Below are 21,161 nucleotides of genomic sequence, written 5' to 3'. Positions count from 1 at the left end.
ATGCGGCCTCTCCGTAATACTTAAATGGACAAAATATGTCCTGAAATAAGGCTATTTGTCCGAACCCTGTCCAATCCACACTTCATGCTGCCTCATGAAAGGGATCAACAATCAAGGACACTCATGTCTGGGTCATTCTCTCTTCTCCCCTCTCCCATCGAGCAGAAGATGGAAAAGCTTGTTAGCACGTACCAGCGGATTCTTCCCTTTTTTGAACTGTCCTCTCTTAAGGATATAGTCCCAATCTACCTCGTTTTATTTTACCTGCACTTTCTCTTTTACTGTATTCTGCGCTGGTTCCCTTTCTCTTTTTGCACTACCTGTTTTACGCATGTATGGTCTGATTGTATGATTTACCTGGACAGTACAGGAAATAAAGTTTCGCACTATATCTCAGTATGAGTGACAAAAATAAACCAAACCCTGATAAAACCAAACCCTGATAAAACCAGAAATGATCAAGGTGGTTTGGATCCATTTCAAGATACATAGATTTAAATTACAACAAATATTTTCCTAAATCTTTGTCATGGCATTGTAAAGTGGACACTTTTGTAGGACCAAAATCTTAACCAGAACAAGTCTGAGACAAAATTTGCATGGCCTTGATTTCGTGGTGTATCTTTTAAAAAAAAACATCAGAGACATTTACAAGGTTTTAATTTCAGAACAATGGGACAGACCCCTCTTTACTGCACTTACAAGGATCTGCAATCCAAGTCTCCAGCAAGTATTCAGTACATTGATAAGCAGAAGGCACAGTCATACCAAATGCATAATAAAAACCAAAAGTGGAAACTAAATCAAAGCACAAGCTCCCTCTTGCACCATTTCCAAACTGAGATTTAACAGAGTGATTTTCTGCATTTACATAATTTTACCTTCACCATGTGCAGCTTAAAGTGATACCAAAGTACCAGAGTTTTACCTAAAATGTCCCAGCGATAATGAAAATCTTAATTACTGGTAGTGTTTGCACGGGAACAAATCACTTCTCCAAGTGATTACCTTATGGCAAAACAAAAAATTTTGATACACCAATAAAGTGAAGGAGAAAGGTGTCAGCTCAATTAACAATCGTGAAGTAACAAACGGTGGAGTAAAATAACATAATCTTTATAACAATGTACATAGGAAGTAACATTACACCATTAAAAATACCAGAGAAACAAATCCAAACTATAAAGCTTATTCTTAAAACAGAAAGCATGCACTTATGCATTCCTGTGCGCAAAATTTTAATTTTACTTGTACTAAAGTTGAACTGGCGGCATTCAGTGAGTCAAAATGTTATGGGATTAAGCTCCATTCTGGAAATAGATTAGTTACATTGTGCACAGTATTGAGGTGGTGCTAGCCTGTCAGAGGTGCAGACCTTTAGCGGTGGATATTAAACTTTAGCCCCAATTAATTACTTAAACTGATAAAAAACGATCCCATGGCAGAGGAGCAGGTACCACCATGTTCACTCATTACTATCAGAGGACAGATTTGTAATTGGTTCTTGAATTGCTGTCTATGGGACCTTGCGCATAAATGGGCTATTGTTGGTTGGTCTTGATAGTAAGCACAATTTGAAAGGATTGCAAGGATTATAATTATTGCAACTGCTTTCTGGCTATTTGAAAAGGGAGTCTTTCATTTTTCAAAATCTTGAAACTCTACCCTGACAGCATCTTCATCGAATAGACAGCAACGGGGATTCACAAAGGTGGTCCACCGCCATCTGTTTGTGGAAAACCCAGAGTTTCCAACAATGTCAATAGTACCCACATTTCAATTATGTTTTTTAAATTTTTTTAATGTACATTCCTTCTATTAAACTTGCACAAAATAGCATGCACAAGATCCGTCTTAGATATTCAACTCGAATTTCTACCATTCAATATGTTTTGTCCTTCTCATACAATCGTTTCAAACACTGGGAACATTTACAGTATGATTAAAAATAAGGTAATAAGCAAAGGGTTACAGCACAAATAGACAAGAAGTCAGCACACATCATCACGTAAAAGACGATCTATTTTTATCAACACTGCAATTTATTTATGATTCTTTTACTTTCCTTTAGAATATTTTTAGGGAGGCTTCTCTTGCACTTGTGGGAGCTTCAACCACATCACGATTTATTCCAAGACTGCCTTGACCTATACAAAAACATTTTATGACAGGAAATTACATGATAGTTTGTGCAAAATTTTGCTTCTGAAGTTCTACTGGTTTAATCCTGAACCATTGTCACTACTTTTCATACATATTGGATTTCTCCCAGGGCTTCCTCAGGGCAACTTTGTGTGTGGGTGTATGTTGAAAATATACCTTAACTGAACCTGTGAACTTTTTGATGAGTATGGAGGTCTGATCTGCCTTTGTAGAGAAGAGGAGGAGGAGGACTCAAGTGGAACATTGCTCTTATTAAATGATAACTGCGACACTCTGTACGGAAATGTTTTGGACTGATGCCTCAGCTGATAACTGAACGCACAATACACTGAGTTTATAACAGCATCCTTACACCATTGAAATGCCCTGAAACATTTCATATGTACTTTCAAAGGCACCTGGTACTGTGCCACCAAAGGAGCTTTTAAACGTTTTATCAAAGATGTGGATTTTGTACCTCAGAAAAGATGGTGATGTAGATGGGTGGATACGTTTAATGAAGGAATGCCAGAGGTTAGCATCGAGGCAGCTACAATGCAATTACCAGTACATGCAACCATTTAGATTAACAATAATCAAAAGGTTAGGATTGGAAAAGCACAATGATCCTGAACTGTTCTGGAAAAGAGATGCCCTCGGTCTAACTTCTTTTACACTTTTTGACTAAAATTCAGATCTACTGATTGCCGAATACTATACTGCCTCTCATTAAGTAAGGAAATATCTATTTGATGTATGAGAATGTAAATAATTGGAAAAGATGAAGTAGTTCATGGATTTACTTCAGCAAAGGGCTAAAAGTCTTCCAAATAAAATGTTGAAAAGAAAGACCCCACGCATACTATTTGAGTCAATGCCATCCTGAAATCCGGGTGATCTTGACGCAATATATGCAATCTTATTTTCAGTTGTGAAATGGTACATTAGATCATAGAGCAATGCATCACAGCAAGCTGTCCACGCTGTCCAAATTGCTTAACTGAGCTAGTCCCGCTTGCTTGCACCTGTCCCACATCCCCCCAAACATAGAAAATAGGTGCAGGAGGCCATTCGGCCCTTCGAGCCTGCACCGCCATTCAATATGATCATGGCTGATCATCCAACTCAGTATCCTGTACCTGCCTTCTCTCCATACCCCCTGATCCCTTTAGCCACAAGGGCCACATCTAACTCCCTCTTAAATATAGCCAATGAACTGGCCTCAACTACCTTCTGTGGCAGAGAGTTCCAGAGATTTACCAGAAAATGTTTTTCTCATCTCGGTCCTAAAGGATTTCCCCTTTATCCTTAAACTGTGACCCCTTGTCCTGGACTTCCCCAACATCGGGAACAATCTTCCTGCATCTAGCCTGTCCAACCCCTTAAGAATTTTGTACGTTTCTATAAGATCCCCCCTCAATCTTCTAAATTCTAGCGAGTACAAGCCGAGTCTATCCAGTCTTTCTTCATATGAAAGTCCTATCCCTATCCATGTATCAGTCTAAGTGACTATTAAATATTGCAGTTGTACCTGCTTCAACTCTTCCTCTGGCAGCTCGTTCTATATATATACACTACCCTCAGTGTGAAAACGTTGTCCCTCACGTCACTTTTAAATCTTTGAGCACACCACTTGTTGCAGGACTCAAGTCTGAAAAACAGCCCTCTACCACCACCCTCTGTCTCCTCTGTTCAAGTCAATTTTGTATCCAATTGGCTAGCCAGACCAAATATTATTCAATAAACTTGTGTGCTAGTACCAAATAAGATTGGCTCTTTACATAAGATCGTTAAACCCGCTTTGGGAGACTAATCTGACCTAGACATGACTCCACCCCAAACATTGTCCAGTCACTCTACACCTCCATCCCCCCACCAGGAAGGTCTTAGAGCCCCCTGTTTTTCCCCCGATGCAGAATCAGCCAATTTCCGTCAACTTACTCCGTCAACTTACTCTCCTCCGCCTAGCAGAGCTGGTCCTTACCCTCAACAACTTTTCCTTCGACTCCTCCCACATCCTCCAAATCCAAGGCGTAGCTATGGGCACTCGCATGGGCCCCAGCTTTGCCTGCCTCTTTGTAGGGTACGTCAAACAATCCTTGTTCCAGGTGTACACTGGCCCTATCCCCGAACTCTACCTCCGCTACATTGACAACTTCCTCGTTGCAACCTCTGGCACCCATGCAGAACTCACTGATTTCAACTTCACGACCATTTTCCATCCTGCACTCAAATTCACTTGGACCATCTCGGACATCTCCCTACCGTTTAAAGATCTCACCGTCCCCATCACAGGAGACAGACTATCTACATCTACTACAAACCCACTGACTTCCATAGCTACCCAAACAACACTTCTTCCCACCCTGCTTCCTGTAAAGACTGTATCCCCTCCTCCCAATTCCTCCGTCTACGCCTCATCTGCGTCCAGGATGAGGTTTTCCATATCAGAGCATCGGAGATGTCCACATTCTTCAGGAAACAGGGGTTCCCCTCTTCCATTATAGATGAGGCTCTTACTAGGATCTCCTCGATATCCCGCAGCTCCACACTTGCTCCCCCTCCCCCATTCGTAACACGGACAGAGCCCTCCTTGTGCTCACCTTCCACCCCATCAGTCGTCGAATATAGCATATAATCCTCTGACATTTTTGCCACCTCCGACGGGATCCCACTACTGGCCTTCCCATCTCCACCCCTTTCTGCTTTCTGCAGAGACCATTCCCTCCGAAACTCCCTGGTCAACTCGTCCCTGCCCACCCAAACCACTCCCTCCCCAGGTACTTTCTCCTGCAACTGCAGGAGATGCAACACCTGTCCCTTTACCTTCCCCCCCGCCCCCCCCCCCCCCCCCCCCCCCCCCCCCCATGGACCCCGACAGTCTTTTCAGGTGAGGCAGAGGTTCACTTGCACCTCCTCCAACCTCATCTACTGTATCTGTTGTTCCAGGTGTTGACTCGTGTATATGGGCGAGGCCAAGCGCAGGCTCGGTGATCATTTCATTGAACATCTCCGCTCAGTCCGTCTTAACTTACCTGAGCTCTCGGTTGCTCAGCACTTTAACTCCCCCTCCCATTCCCAATCTGACCTTTCTGTCCTGGGCCTCCTCCATTGCCAGAGTGAGGCCCAACACAAATTGGAGGAACAGCACCTCATATTTTGTTTGGGTAGCTTATATCCCGGCAGTATGAACATTAACTTCTCTAACTTCCAATTGCCTTTGCTTTCCCTCTCGCTCCATCCCCTCCCCTTCCCAGTTCTCCCACCAGTCTTACTGTGTCCGACTACATTCTATCTATGTCCCGCCCACTCCCCTTAAATCAGTCTGAAGAAGGGCCTCGTCCCGAAACTTCGCCCATTCATTCTCTCCAGAGATGCTGCTGTCCCGCTGAGTTACTGCAGCATCATGTCCACCCCAAACAATATGGTTATCGCCTAATAAACCTCAGTCATGCAACCATTGTTCTAGAAAACAGCCAATATCTCTTTCTCCAAGAAGCTAAGAACGAGTAACATTTACATTAGAGAACTCGCACCTCGAAAACTGAACAAAAGTGAATGAAGAGTAAAACATGGGGGAAGTAAGGAAGTACATGCATTGCTAAGCTGTATAGCCAAGTCTGGCTATTGAAAACGAGACCAGTTATACCCAATGTATAGGAAGGAATTACGGATGCTAGTTTACACCGAATTAGACACAAAATGCTGGAGTAACTCAGCGAGATAGGCAACATCTCTGCAGAGCGGGCGATGCTTCGCGTCGAGACCTTTCAGACCAAAGGAATGGATGGCATTTCAGGTCAATACCCTTCTTCAGTCTGAACCCAAAACGTTACCTATTCCTTCTCTCCAGTGATGCTGCATGCCCTCCTGCACACCAGCATATTATGTCTATCTCCTTATAGAATGGACTAATGGACATGCCGGTCTGGGCATGACACAGACTACTAAATTATTCCGTCACACTGCAGTTGTTCCAGAGGGCACTCCACCATCATCTTCTCAGAGGAACACGGGGTGGGTAAAGATAGTCATTCACTACCAGAGGGGTGAAACAGAAGTGAATGAGTGAATGGAGTAAAACACGTGGACAGGGTAGAATGCTGAGCTCAGTATCAAACACAAAAAGATCCCAAAATGACTAAAATTTGTAAATAAAATATTACATGTTCAGTGGAATCTATTAAGCAGGTAGGTCCCCAACATGTCCCCAAATCTGAAGAAGGGTCTCGACCCGAAACGCCACTTATTTCTTCGCTCCATAGATGCTGCCTTACCCGTTGAGTTTCTCCATCATTTTTGTCTATCCCCAAATTAACATTAGTTTGAGCTTTGAAGCTGGCACTTTCATCATCACCAGCAGATTTTCACCAGCAGAAGGGAAGAAATATGATGTTTATATAATGATTAAAATGTAGGCCTGCAGTTAGCAGGTAGATGAAACAACCATAGCCTGATTTGATTTAGTGGCGAGGAATAAATGATACTCATCTTTGGTGTAATTTCAGCCCACCACAGCACTGATTCTTGCTGAGGAACTTGCCTGGACTGGGGGTGCAAATGATCTGAACTATCCCTTGCAGCTTCTGTTGGTTTTTCCAATGATACACGATAAATCCAAATCTCTTTTTCTATTTAGTGCTCTTGCTTTTGGTAATCATACACTTAAATCTGAAGTAAGCCCTGCATCGCCTGTAGCAATACTAGATGCCAAGGATGAATAAATATTGCGGGCCTCTAAGTTACCACAGCTCAAATGACAAGAATTATATTTAACGGTATTGCATATTACTGGGAAATTTGGTGAACAAGGTTTGCTAGTGTGACTCAAAACAAAAATACTAGCCCAGAATCTATGGAATAAATATCTTCATACTAATTAATACCATATATAACAGCTGTACTTCTTTAAACAGCTGTTTTTTTTGGGACAATAATAACATAGCACACTGACATTTCCTAGCCAAGAAATCCAAAGGGTGAGAGAAAGGAAATAGTTTTCATTCAATAACAAACATGAATGTCTACTTTCAACAGATATGAATATTGAGAGCCTACGGGGGGGGGGAGGTGTGGGGGTTGGGGGTGGGGGTGGGGGGAATACGGGGGACACAAATATACGGACAGACAGGTAGTGGAATGCTTTCCCACAGATGGCTGTGGAGGCCGTCAGTGGATATTTTTAAGGCAGAGATAGATTCTTGATTAGTACAGAGGTTATGGAGTGAAGGCAGGAGAATGGGGTTACGAGGAAGAGATAGATCAGCCATGATTGAATGGCGGAGTAGACTAGATGGGCCGAATGGCCTAATTCTACTCCTATTCCTTATGACCTTATGACATCTGGAGTAGGTCACAGGCAGGATTTTGCTTAGCCTGTTACTTACCGTATTTCCAGGCCATGAAGACGCTGTTTTTTTACCCACAAATAAGGCACGAAAATCTACCTGTGTCTTGGAGGCCGAAGGTTATGTTGTTAGCCAAGAAAGATAGACTTGGCTATCCCTCAGTACGGTAACATCAAGAACGAATGAGGGATACCCAAGTCTATCCTTCATTGCTGGCAGCTGATGGGAAGCAGCTGTAAAAGGACAGCGTCGCTGGGGGGGGGAGTTCCTTTTTAGCGTGTGGGGAGTCTGGCCCGGGGAGGAAAGTGTGGGGAGTCTGGCCCGGGTGGCTGCGAGTGGCCGCCACCTCAGCGCCTTCTGCCGGCCCGCCCGCCAGCCAGCCATGGTGTCCTTCGGCACAGGCACAACACAGGAGGTGTTGGTTGGCGGGTAGCTACTGGGCGGAAGGCTGGCTGCTCCATCCCGGGCTCGCTCTCTCTCTCTCTCTCTACTGGTCCCGGGGCAGGCGACCTGGGTGCTACAGCCAGTCCAGGGGCAAGCGAAATGGGAATTGCAGCTAGACCCGGGGCTTGCAGGCAACCTGGGAACTGCAGCTAGACCCAGGGCTCGCAGGCAACCTGGGCGCTACAGCCAGTCCCGGGGCAGACGACCTGGGAACTGCAGCAAGTCCCGGGGCAGACGACCTGGGAACTGCAGCAAGTCCCGGGAACGCGCGGGATCTGGGAACTGCAGCCAGTCTCGGGGTACGCAGGCGATGTTGCCGACCCCTGGACCAAACCAAACCCTTGATCCGGTCCCGCCATCCTTTTATCAAAATGTAGCAACTTAAATTGGGGGTGCGTCTTCGACGCAGGTGCATCTTCATTGCCGGGAAATACGGTACCTATATTTTCATTAGGGAAAGCATGGCACAGTAAGAGAAAATTCCATGGCAAAGATAAATATTTGCAACTTCTCTTATGCAACCCCTTTCAGATACAGTTGCCTTGCTCATGCCAAAGATTGAATTTAAAAATGGCATGAACTGACAAAAATCTGACCCAGTTCTGAAACTCAAATCAGTCTAATAACACAAAGAAGATTCCAGCTAATAGTAAAAGGAGGAAGGAAGCAAGCAAAGTAAGCCAAAAAAAAAAAATCTGTTGTGTCCACAGGCAGAAACATTGATGGATCACTGAAAATTAATCATTTGATCAACCCAAAAGAGAAACAATGAACTGCACAAGGAGGGAGGGATAACTCCTTTTAGTAATCCACTGGTCAGCCCATGCACACAAGATTCTTTTTATTTTAACAGTTGGTCGTTCATTAAGCAGTTAAAGAGTGCACAAATACATTTTATAAACATATGCTAACCAGCTTGTTATGAGAGAATATTAAATACTAGCTTATCAAATTCTGCAACATGTCATAATATTGAGACCTGGTGCTGCAATCTAGGCTTAGTATCCACATGTAATGGGAATGGGGCACAGCTGCTTTCAATTTTGCACCTGCAAATGAGAAATGACTGCAACATGCTTGATAGTTACTGTGCTGAGGGAACAATTTATTTTGCCCTGTTTCCAGCAGAATGTATTCTTGGGTGTTCCAGAATATCAAAGACTGGAGACTAAGTTGTGTGATCTTCACAATTATTTTTTAAGTTAAGGAGGAGCCAGAAGGTCAATATTACAGACCACAGAAGAAACATTTTTCAGATGTTGGTAAAAAGTTCAAGAGTTCCATCTAATCCTGAATATATATAGTTAGTTAACATATTTCTCCCTTTCCCAAAAGTCTTGCCCGTGATTCTCTCAGGAAGGCATTGAAAAGCACTGTCCCTCCTTGTTAACCCCATTTAGAAGAGGGTGTCCGTGATAGAGTAAGATCCCCGTGTAAAGATATTTGAGCATGAATGAAAGAACACATTTACATTCATACAGCACCCTTCATATCTCAGTGTGTCCTAAAGCACTTAGATTGATTGAACAGCTTTGAAATGTGGTCAATGTTGTACTGTAGAAAATGTGGTGGACATTGCAGGTCATGAGACCATCACCCCAATTAATTGATTATCCATTAATCTATGTTAATGGTATACACACACACCATTCAAGGTACCAAGGACATCTTTAGTCTATAAAATAAAATAGCTCTGAGGTCTTTTATGTCCATGAGAGGATATTCAGGGCCTTCGTTTGAATGCTCACCACAAAATGGCACCACTGACAGAACAGAACTTCTGCCCACTGGAGTCAGAGTCATACAGCATGGGGCAGCTTGGCAGGCATGGATAAGGTAGGCTGAAGGGCCTTTCTCCATGCAGTATGACTCCATGATATGGGTGCTGTATAAATATTAATTGTTTTTGATCTGAGGAGAACAAGCAGAATTACAACATTTTAAAAAATGTTGTAAAGTGGCTTGCTTGATCTTTAACCAAGCCATATGTTTATGAAATCAGAAGGGAGATTCCATGAACTATTATTACCAATTGCAAGCACCGAATCACCACCTAAATGTCATCCCACTACTTTTGGAATCCATCACAAAAACCCCCAACAAAAATAGAAAAACACTCTCATGCTCTGTGTTACTTTTAATTCACCTTCGGTAAAGTTATATCAATTAACAGGAAAAATAACTGCATTCTGCTGGAGTTCAGAGATCACCCACTGCACCTTATAATTAATGCTTCACTTTTGTTGGCCGTTTCTTCTTCATCTCTTCCTTGTGTCGTTGCTTCCTTCTCTTCCCACTTTCTCTTTGGCCTGTGAAAACAACATTTTATTACCCAGCCAGTCAAGCATTGAATTTGTATTACACCAATACAACAGAGAACTGTATCACACAGTTTACCAGAGAAATTAACCAGATAGGGTGGTCAAAAAGGTTTTTGGCACTTTGGCCTTCATCAGTCAGAGTATTGAGTATAGAAGTTGGGAGGTCATGTTGCATTTGTATAAGACATTGGTGAAACTGCATTTAGAATAGTGTTTTCAGTTCTGGGCACAATGTTATAGGAAAGATATTGTCAAGCTTGAAAGGGTTCAGAAAAGATTTACGAGGATGTTGCCAGGACTAGAGTGTGTGAGCTTTAGGAAGAGGTTGAATAGGCTGGGTCTCTATTCCATGGAACGCAGGAGGATGAGGGGAGATCTTATAGAGGTATACAAAATCATGAGAGGAATAGATCGGGTAGATGCACAGAGTCTTGTGCCAAGAGTAGGGGAATCGAGGACCTGAGGACATCGGTTCAAGGTGAAGGAGAAAAGATTTAATAGAAATCCGAGAGGTAACTTTTTCACACAAAGGGTGGTGGGTGTATGGAACAAGCTGCCAGAGGGGGTAGTTGAGACTGGGACTATCCCATAGTTTAAGAAACAATTAGACAGGTACATGGATAGGACAAGTTTGGAGGGATATGGACCAAGCGCAGGCAAGTGGGACATTGTTGGACGGTGTGGTCGAGTAGGGCCGAAGGGCCTGTATCCACACTGTATCACTCTATGACTCTATATGGTGGCAAACATTTTGGTATCCCTCATGCAAACTGGGTCATTTGTTAATTATAAATTCGAGGCTGGTTGTCGAATGATAAGTGTTAAGGGAAATGGAGTTAGGTCACGTATCACCCATGCGTATAACTGAATAGTAGAACTGGCTCAAGCTGTTAAAAGGTCTTGTTCACGTCACTAATTCAGTAAATTACTTTTGCTACACTATGCAACTTGGCAAGTTGTAGGTAGAAATCGTTAATTTTAAACCACAGAACATACATTTCCTCTTTCTCTATCTAACACCTGAATATCGACAGCTAAACCACACTGGAAATATTTAGCAAGTCAGACAGCTTCAGTGGTGACAGAAACAGAGTTAACATTTCAGCTTGCCTTTTCAACAGAATTCAGAAAAGTTAAAAGATTTTAAAATAGCTTTATATTGCCGAGAAAACAGGGATGGCTGGAGAGTTCAAAAGCGAAGGTGTGTGAGAGTGAATGACACAGGAAGTGGAGACGTCATCGGAATAAGCTGGCAAATAACAAAATGTATATCTGCGGGTGGTGAAAATAGACGAAAATCCAAAATTACCAGAGAGTGGAGGAAGGAAGAGCGAGAAAATGAGATAATAAACCTCAAGGAGATACAAGACTGAAATTAGTTATTAGCTCTAACTGTTGAATTCAGAAGACTATTATATTCCTAGCAGGAGATGAAATACTGTTCCTCTGTTAGGACATTATGGAAAGCCATAGACACAGAATTGAGAGTGACAATAAACACAAAATGCTGGAGTAACTCAGCGGGTCAGGCAGCATCTCTGCAGAAAAGCAATAGGTGATGTTTCGGGTCAAAATCCTTCTTCAGACTGAGAATCAGTGGGGAGGGGAAGTAGAGATATGAAAAGGTTCAGAACAAATCAGAGCTGGCACCGATGACTAAGGAAAGGTGGAGCCCACAATGGTCCATTGTTGGCTGTGGAAGAGGTGATAACGAAGAGATATAAGGATGCAAACAGTGGAACTGGCAGTATGACGCGGGGGGAGGGGGGGAGAGGGAGAAATTACAGGGGTTACTTCAAAAGAAATAGAGTATTGACAGTGGGCATAGATTAGCAAATGAAAGCGACAGGAACTGTAAATTCAGTCACCCCCACATAGTAAATGGAGGTGTTGTGCACAGCAATTACTCAATCTACGTTTGCTTTCAGTGGTTCCAGCATTTTCTACTTTTTAATCCAGATGTCCAACAGCTGTAGCATTTTGTTTTGTAAATCTTTTCACACTCATTTTAAGTATCCTTTCCAAATAAGTCAGTGCAGGATAATTTACCAGTTCTGTTGTTCTATCCCTTTGCCTTTGGCTAAATTTTGTTTTGGGTGCATACATGGGAGTATTGGAGATTGCTCAAATAGGCCAGTCAGCGAGCCACTTTGAACATGGCAGCTGATGGCGCATTTGGTTTTTTACCATCACTGAATGCCCATGCACCAGCAGAACATAGCTAAGAGAAGGTACCCTGCAAAATTAAGAAAAATCTTACTTTTTCATTTATCAATTCTAACCCAAAAGGAAGGTGCGGCTGAACCTATAATCCTATGCAGCTGATGATAGGGGCTGCACAGTGGCACAGCAGTAGAGCCACAGCCTCACAGCGCCAGAGACCCGGATTCCATCCTGACCACCATGTGCCATTGAAGAGAGATACAGTGCCCTCCATAATGTGTGGGACAAAGACCTATCATTTATTTATTTGCCTCTGTACTGCACAATTTGAGATTTGTAATAGGAAAAAAATCACATGTGGTTAAAGTGCACATTGTCAGATTTTTATACATTTCGGTTTCACCATGTAGAAATTACAGCAATGTTTATACATAGTCCCTCCATTTCAGGGCACCATAATGTTTGGGACACGTGTCCTCACGGGGGTTTGTAATTGCTCAGATGTGTTTAATTGCCTCCTTCACGCAGGTATAAGAGAGCTCTCAGCGCCTAGTCTTTCCTCCAGTTTTTTCCATCACCTTTGAAAACTTTTATTGCTGTTTATCAACATGACACAGTGCATAGAGACATCCTATCTGGTCAAGTTCAAACAAATGTCTCAAAACTCATTGGCCAGCAGTTCATTCTACAGCAAGACAATGATCCCAAACATACTGCTAAAGCAACAAAGGAGTTTTTCAAAGCTAAAAAATGATCAATTTTTGAGTGGACAAGTCAATCATCCGATCTGAACCCAATTTAGCATGCCTTTTATATGCTGAAGAGAAAACTGAACGGGACTGGCCCCTAAAACAAGCATAAGCTAAAAATGGCTGTAATACAGGCCTAGCAGAGCATCACCAGAGAAGACACCCAGCAACTGGTGATGTCCATGAATCGTAGACTTCAAGCAATCATTGCATGCAAAGAATATACAACAAAATACTAAACATGACTACTTTCATTCACATGACATTTCTGTGTCCCAAACATTTTGGTGCCCTGAAATGGGGGGGGGGGGGGGGGGGGGGGGCTATGTATAAACATTGCGGTTATTTCTACATGGTGAAACCAAAATGTATTAAAATGGCGTTTATAAAAATCTGACAATGTGTACCTTGAGCACGTGAAATTTTTTTTCTATGACAAATCTCCAATTGTGGAGTAGAGAGGCTAATCAATAAATGAAACACACTCGGTCTCTCACGCCCAAGTGTCCAAATGAGCCTCTCATGCTCTGTTTTCCTAAACAAAAAAAAAGTCTATCCCTTTTCTCTTATATCACAGACTCACTGGTCCTGTGAGATAGAGGTAGACTTTTTTTTAGCAGGGATTGCATTGCTTTTGAAGTCCCCAAAGAAGCAGAAAGCTATTTTGAAAGCTGCAAAAGAAATTGTAAATTTAGGAGTAATCCACAATTATGATTTAAAAATTCCCTTAATCACAGCAAACTCATTTCTTTCAGCACAGTGCAGCTACCAGGCAAAAGCTAGGGCTTGGCATAAGGTCGGTTAAACTAGGCCAACGAGTACCTCATATTTTGCTTGGGCGGTTTACAACTCAGCAGTATGAATTTTGATTTCTCTAACTATAAGTAACCCTTTCATCCCCTCTCTTTCTGTCCGTCCCCCATCTTAGTCGTCATACTAGTTTCACTGTTGTCCTGTTGAGTTTCACTATCTATATAACTCGTTATTACCTAGCCCACAGCCTACAATAGACCAATCTGGGCTCCAGCTTTCATTTATCATCGTTACTTTTTTCATAATTTCATTAATTTGTTATATCACCATCTATATCTCCCTTTGCCCTTTCACCTGACTTTCAGTGAGAAGAAGGGTCTTGACCCGAAACGTCACCTATTCCTTTTCTCTAAAGAAGCTACTTGACTCGCTAAAGGGCCTGTCCCACCAGCATGCGATTGCATGCCTCGAGCGCGACCAAACGTGGTCGCTTGAGGCGTACGGCCTCGCGGGGCCGGTCCCACTTCCAAGCGCGGAGGCGTACGAAGTTGTGCGGGGCTGGTCCCAACATCATACTCACCAATCAGCTGGGCAGGAGGCGGGCCAACTGAATTTGGACGTCGCACGACGTCGGGCGGTGACGTCATCACGCAACGGCACGCCGGGCGGTGACGTCATCGCACAATGCTACACGCTAGGCGTACACCGTCAAGACACTGCGTACGACATCAAGGCGCTGTGCACGCCCTCAATGCGCCTGCGGGCCGACAGGCCATTGGCGCGTGGGATTTTCGGACAGTGCAAGATTTTTGGAGCCCCGCGCGATGTCAGGACCAGCCCCGCACAATTCCTTACGCCTCGCCGATCGAAGTGGGACCGGCCCCGCGAGGCCGTATGCCTCAAGCGACCACGTCTGGTGGGACAGGCCCTTAGATTACTCCAGCTTTGTGTGTCTATCTTTGGTTTAAACCAAAATCTAAATCTGCAGTTCCTTCCTACACCATAGGTCAAGTAACACAGGCTCAACAAAGGCTAGCGAGAAATATGAAGTATGAAAGCGTGGGAATGCCTGAAACATTCAAGCTGTAAAGATTGAGATATATATACACATCATACTATTTCCAAATTTTTAAACTGGAAATTCTGTGCAAAGGATATACTCCTGAGGTTGCTACACCAATCTGTCTTCCCAAAAATCAGCATTACAATGATTTTAGAATGGAAGCAGGAATTATGAAAACATTCTCGGAATCTAATAGGCACAATTAAATAAAACCTCAAGAGAGATTCAGATATTATTTTTCAGAAATGTGATTTTCTGCAGAGTGCCTGTTATCGATTGGCTGTGAAGTCTGTGAAATCTTTATTTTTAAATAAATATAAATCCAGATTAAGTCAAATTATATCAGTTTAATTAGTCATACATACAGAGTGGAAACAGGCCTTTCTGCCTGTTTCCACACTGATCAATATGCTTGCCCCACCTGCTTGCACTAGTCCACCTGCTTGCTTTTGGCCAATATCCCTCTAAATCTATCCTATCCATGTACCTGTTTAAATGTTTCCTAAACATAGCAATAGTACCTGCCTCAACCACCTCCTCCGGCAGCTCTTTCCATATACCCGACACCCTTCATGTAAAAAAGTTCCTATTAAATCTTTCCCCCATCATCTTAAACCTATGTCTTCTGGTTCTCGATTCATGGATAACGGAAACATTTGATAAGAATTGTGGAATTTATGACAGAAGTCCATTCAGTGTGTCCTGCCTCAGAACATCTTTGAACATCTGAACTAAGTCTCACATTTCGAAGATATTTCAGAGTGCTTTCTGCACCAGAAATTTCTCCAAGACCTATTGTATTTCTTCCTACACTAGCACTTATCACACAACATTGAGATATTTAAAAGGGACTTTTTGCGCACCGTTAGTTCAGTATCAGTGTTCTTTTTCGTTTAAATTAGGACTATCTATGTAATTGATGGCCTTGTTTGGTAATGGCTTACCAAAAGAATATAAGGCCAGAGGTAAATTTGCCCAGATGAAGAATAAAGATGCCGAACCTATCTAAGAAACCGCTTTCCCATTTGATCAGAACCCAATTGCTCAGTATTTTTCTCTCCCATGTTCTCTCCCTTGCGTTCACACCTGCTGTGTTGGAACTGGCTGCTTCATCTGGGATATTGTAGACCATTGTTGGTGACCCGACATGTTCATCCTCTACAACGTGATACTGGTAGTTGTGTTTTGGGTATGACATGGAATGCTGGCGTGAGGAGTGGCTGTCAGCTGAATGACTTGGTAAGGCCTGCTGTCCTCGCTGTCTCAGTTCTGTGGCAAAGGCATGTTCATCTTCAACTCCTAAAAGAGAGAGCACAATGCAAATTCATCAACACAATTTTACTAATGTAGAATTATCAAGCACTTTCTAAAAGAATAAGCTGTTTTGCAGTTCTCCTTTGTCTTTGCAGCCGAGTAAAAAATTTACGAGGTCAAAGTTTATTCAAAGATGACCACAAGATCTAGAGACAAGAAACAGCAGATGCTGCAACAAAAGACAAAATGCTGGAATAACTCAGCAGGCCATGCCGGATCTATTGAGAACATGGAGAGGTGACGTTCAGGTGGGACCCTTCTTTCAGACTGATTGTGGAGAGGGGTGGGGTGGGGAAGTTGGAAGCGTAAACTGGAGATAGTAACAGCTGGGTGATCTCAGTGCGCTGAGCAGCATCTGTGGAGGGAAAGAAATTGGGTCTCGACCAAAAGGTGCAAAGAATCCTATAGCAATATTTGATGAAGAGAAGTTTTCGAAGGGTCTTGCCAATATTTATTCCAAACTAAGATCATAAATAAATAATTAATTTGGCTATCACATTAGATTTTGTAAGGACCAGAGAATAGAGAATGAGAGGTCAAGTACATGGATATGCCCCTGTCCCACTTAAGCAATTTTTTTGGCGACTCCAGGCGACCAGGCTGTCGCCACATGGTCGCCAGGGTGTCGCCTGTATGGTCGTGAGTAGTCTCCTCAGTCGCCCAGTGAATTGTAGCATTTTTCTGGTCGGCGCTGGATTTTGAAATGTTCAAAACTTTTCGGCGACAGTCAGCTTGTCGTAGGTTGTCGCCAGGACGACGTAGGTTGTCGCCGGTGCTGACTTTGGTGAATTCCATTGGCGACTACCTACGTCAACCGGCGACAGGTACCAGCGACTGTACCTTGTCGTGGTGGATGTAGGTTGTCGTAGGTGTGGTTGTAGGTGGACGTCCTAATGGGTCACCAGTTGTCGGGAGCTTGCCGTAGCTTGACGTCGACTAGTTAGTAGGTTGTTGTAGATATGGTCATGGGAGGGTCCAGTCGCCATTTTTTCGGCGACCTACTACGACGATGACAGTCGCCGGCAGTAGCCGAAAAAAAATCACATAAGTGGGACAGACCCAATAGACAAGGTAAAATGCTGGCAATTGGAACTAGTGTAGATGGACATCTTGTTCAAAAAAAGACACCAAGTGCTGGAGTAGCGGGTCAGGCAACATCTCTGGAGAACATGGATAGGTGGCGTTTCAATTCAGGGCCCTCATTCAGACTAATTTTTCAAACTGGTGATCGCCGAGTTACTCCAGCACTCTGCGTCTTTTTTATTGTAAAACCAGCATCTGCAGTTCTTTGTTTCCACATCCTGATCCAGTTAAACAGATAGGCCCGTTTCCATGTTGTATGTCTCTATGAAAGTTCTGAGCGCTTTGATTCACAAAAAATCTATTATGGGAAATTGGAAATAGATGTAAGTAGAGAAACTGATTTGTCTTGTCCCGAGTTAAAAGGATACCTGTACTTGAAATGAGGAGATAAGCAAGTGGTAAATTTACAAAACCCACTCTCAGAAGATAGCAATTAGACAGCACTTATTAGAAGATTAATTTTGCGATCCAGATTATGGTGTATAGTACATGTGAGGAACTTGGCTTTGGGTCTGGAATTTTTCTTGTCTCATACCTGGATGTTACAGACTTATTGAAAGAACTGGCTAGGTTTAACTTCAAGTTTTTCCTTTCTTTTCTCTCTCCTCCCAAGTTAACATTCATTATCTTTAATTACATCTCCTCCTGGGACATTACCTGCAATTAACAAGGCATCACTACATGTGCCATCATTCCCTCTTGGCCTCCACCATTCCTCCACCAATGAATTGTCCATCTTTGATGGCCATCAAGGCATTTGTGACATTTCCTTCAAATGAATCTCTATCCTCTTTTTGCTTAAGTGTTAAAAATCTTCAAAACACAAAGTGCTGGAGCAACTCAGTCGGTCAGGCAGCATCTGTGGAGGGAATAGATCAAACGCGTTTTGGGTTGGGACTCTTTTTCAGATCGATCAATTTATTCCCTCCAGAGTAGCTGTCTGACCCTTTTAGTTACTCCAGCACTTTGCTTTTTGTTCAAAATTCCAGCATCTACAATTCCTTGCGTCTACAAAGACTCCTCAAGAGATTTATCCTATCTTAAAAGAACTACATAACAATTGTTGGGTACATCCTCGAAATGCCAAATCCTGGTGTTTTATAGAGTCTGCACCCTTATGGTAAATGCTTGTCAGCCAAATGTCATATGACACTTGCTAGATCCTAGCAACCATTTGCAAGAAGAAAATGCACACTAAATAAAAACAGACTTGCTGGTAACGTACCAACAGGATTTATCAGATCTCAGTTCCAGTAATTTCCCGGTAACATTTTTTTCCCATTAATGCAATTTTTTTTCTCCTTCGGTAATCTACAAGCCAACAGCATGCATATTGAATTCTCCAATTCAAGTAAACCCCTAACCACACTTCTCATTCCCCTCCCCAGTTCGCACTTCTTTCTCCCATTAGCCCCATTACCATGTGCTTTCCCCCTTCTCCTCCCGATCATCTCCCACCCCTCCCGACTCGAGGTTCCTCCATTTCCCTTTCATCTGCACTCTCCCCCCAGCCCCCTTCTACCTGTATCCCATTTCACTGCACCTCGTCCCTTATCTGCCTCCCTTTTGTCTCTATTTCACCTCTATCCTTTATCATTATCTCTACCCAACTGCCAATTACCCATTCTCATCCTTATTCGTCTGTCACATGCCTTGCCCCAGCCCTATCTCTCTTTGCTAGCATTTTCCTCTCTACTCCATCAATCTGAATGTCCCGACCCAAACAACTTCTGTCCATTTTCCACCACAATTGCTGCCTGGCCTGCTAAATTCTTCCAGCACTTTATTTTTGGATTCTGAAGCATGTTGCCTGTAGTGGGGATGTCTAGATGAAGAGACAATATTTCTATGGAGCTTTTTGGTGGAGGGAGAAGAAAACCATGTTCCCGATCACTAGAGCCAGGGTGTTTAGGCACTAACAAACCACTCAAATAGGCAGGCATAGTGGCATAATAAAATTACAAAAAAGGCACGAAAAAGGCATTTATTGACAAAAAAGGGCATAAAAGGGTATTTATTTCCACCACCAAAATATGGTTAAAAATGATAATATAAAGGAATACTACATTAAAGGACCAAAGTTGCCAGGTTGCACATAATTACTAGCATTTTTTTCAAATTATCTGGTGTTAAACTCTGCCGTCTGTGAGACAGAATATGCTTCAGTTGTGGAAAAACTGCTTTCTACCTCAGCTGAGGTCACTGGTGCATACCCGAAACAAGCTACAGACTCTATATTCATGTCGATATCTTGTGCATTCCAACTACCTTTGAGAACTTTAGCTATGTTTTGTATTTCTTCAAGATCTTTGTTAGCTAAAATCACTCTCACATTTTCCTTTTATGTCTTTACCTACATCGCCAGGAACGTTACGAATATCGTCAGTTACTTTGTTGAAAACCTGCAAGTTATTCACTAATATTTCGCCACTTTTCTCAAGGGAAGTGATAGTTTGTGGGAAGTTTGCAAAATTGGAAGCAATATGCACAAGATCGCGGTGGCGGGACTTTTCTGCATGATTTCACTGACCATCTTGACTGCAGCAGATTCTTCTTCTTCAAAACAGTCGACGATTTCATTTATCTTTTCAAAATTTGCAGCATAGTAGAATACAGCAGAGAGCCATATACCCCACCTGGTCAAAAAGGGCTGAGGAGGTAGCGGAATCTCGGGTGCCATTTCCTTGAACAACTGTACATGTGACGGTGCTTTGAGGAAGATTTTCTTGACATTGGAAGCTACGCGACTGACATTTGGAAACAAGCTACGTATGTGCTTGGCAATTCTATGAAGTCCTTGAGCTAAGCATGTTCAATGCAAAATTTTGGGGAATAAAACTTTAAGTCACAAAGAGAAGAACATTCTCGTGTTTTATACCTTCTGGCCAAAGTACAGCAAGTGAAGATGTAAACAACTGAGCAATAGTTGAGCTGTTTGACTTCTCCAATACTTCCGATGTCAACAAATTCTCCTTTGATGGTTGACCTGCCTCCAGTGTTCCGATGACCATATTGGCGACATAGCTCCCCACAGCATCAGTTGTCTCGTCTGTTGAGATCCATATTTTGTTGCATGCAACTTCATCTCTATTTTTCTGCACAACAATGTTGAAGTTGCTGTCAACATAATTTTTCGATAATGATGACTCGCTTGGTATATGTTCCTCAGTGTATTTCTCTAAAAAACCTCTGAGAGATTTGTTTTCCAATTTCCACAGTGGAATTCCAGCATCAATGAATGCCTTGCACAGATCACTCGAAAACTCAGATTTGCGACTGGAGCCAGCAGTAAAGGTAGTGAGGAGACAAGCTTGGGTAGTCTACACCCCAGCAGTATCAGCATTGGCTTCTCTAATTTTAGATAGCCCTTGTCTTCTCCCTCCTCCCCCTTCCCAGCTCTCCTTCTAGTCCTACTGTCTCCGCCTCTTCCTTTCTCCCCCCCCCACATCAGTCTGAAGAAGGGTCTTGACCTGAAACGTTGCCTATTCCTTCTCTCAATAGATGCCGCCTCACCCGCTGAGTTTCTCCAGCATTTTTTGTCTACCTTTGATTTTTCCAGCATCTGCAGTTCTTTCTTAAATACTAGCATCCTTGGAGAAGACTGAACCAGCGGGCAGCGGCACGAACAAATGAATGACCGACAGTGGCACCCCCGGTTTCGTCCCGGTGGTGGAAGTTTTCTTGTAAGTTATTAATATTATTAATAACACATTCATATTAACGTGTTAACATAGAAAATGTCACTGTAATCACGGTACAACTAGATAAAACAGCGCAACCT

The 21,161-nt window shown here is 42.9% G+C and overlaps 1 protein-coding gene across 4 annotated transcripts in view; it reads right to left on the bottom strand.

The window, feature by feature from the left end:
- Nucleotides 1-643: 643 nt before the first annotated feature.
- dnajb6 (DnaJ heat shock protein family (Hsp40) member B6) overlaps nt 644-21,161 on the bottom strand; it is a 95,910-nt gene continuing 75,392 nt past the window's right edge. For 2 of the 4 annotated variants that reach the window (XM_033044470.1, XM_033044496.1), the window contains exons 9-10: nt 16,070-16,282; nt 8,761-10,243 (exon numbers count right to left, since the gene is read on the bottom strand). In XM_033044470.1, coding sequence (XP_032900361.1) covers nt 10,161-10,243; nt 16,070-16,282 — 296 coding nt within the window. In that variant the 3' untranslated portion in view covers nt 8,761-10,160. Of the gene's footprint in view, nt 2,148-8,760; nt 10,244-16,069; nt 16,283-21,161 lie in introns of those variants that run through there. The other 2 variants (XM_033044480.1, XM_033044488.1) reach the window with 2 other exon arrangements.

This window comes from Amblyraja radiata, chromosome 2 (assembly GCF_010909765.2).
Source record: "Amblyraja radiata isolate CabotCenter1 chromosome 2, sAmbRad1.1.pri, whole genome shotgun sequence".
Taxonomy (NCBI): Eukaryota; Metazoa; Chordata; class Chondrichthyes; order Rajiformes; family Rajidae; genus Amblyraja; species Amblyraja radiata.
Note: the sequence above shows the minus strand (reverse complement) of the source record. Positions and strands in the feature narration are given on the sequence as shown.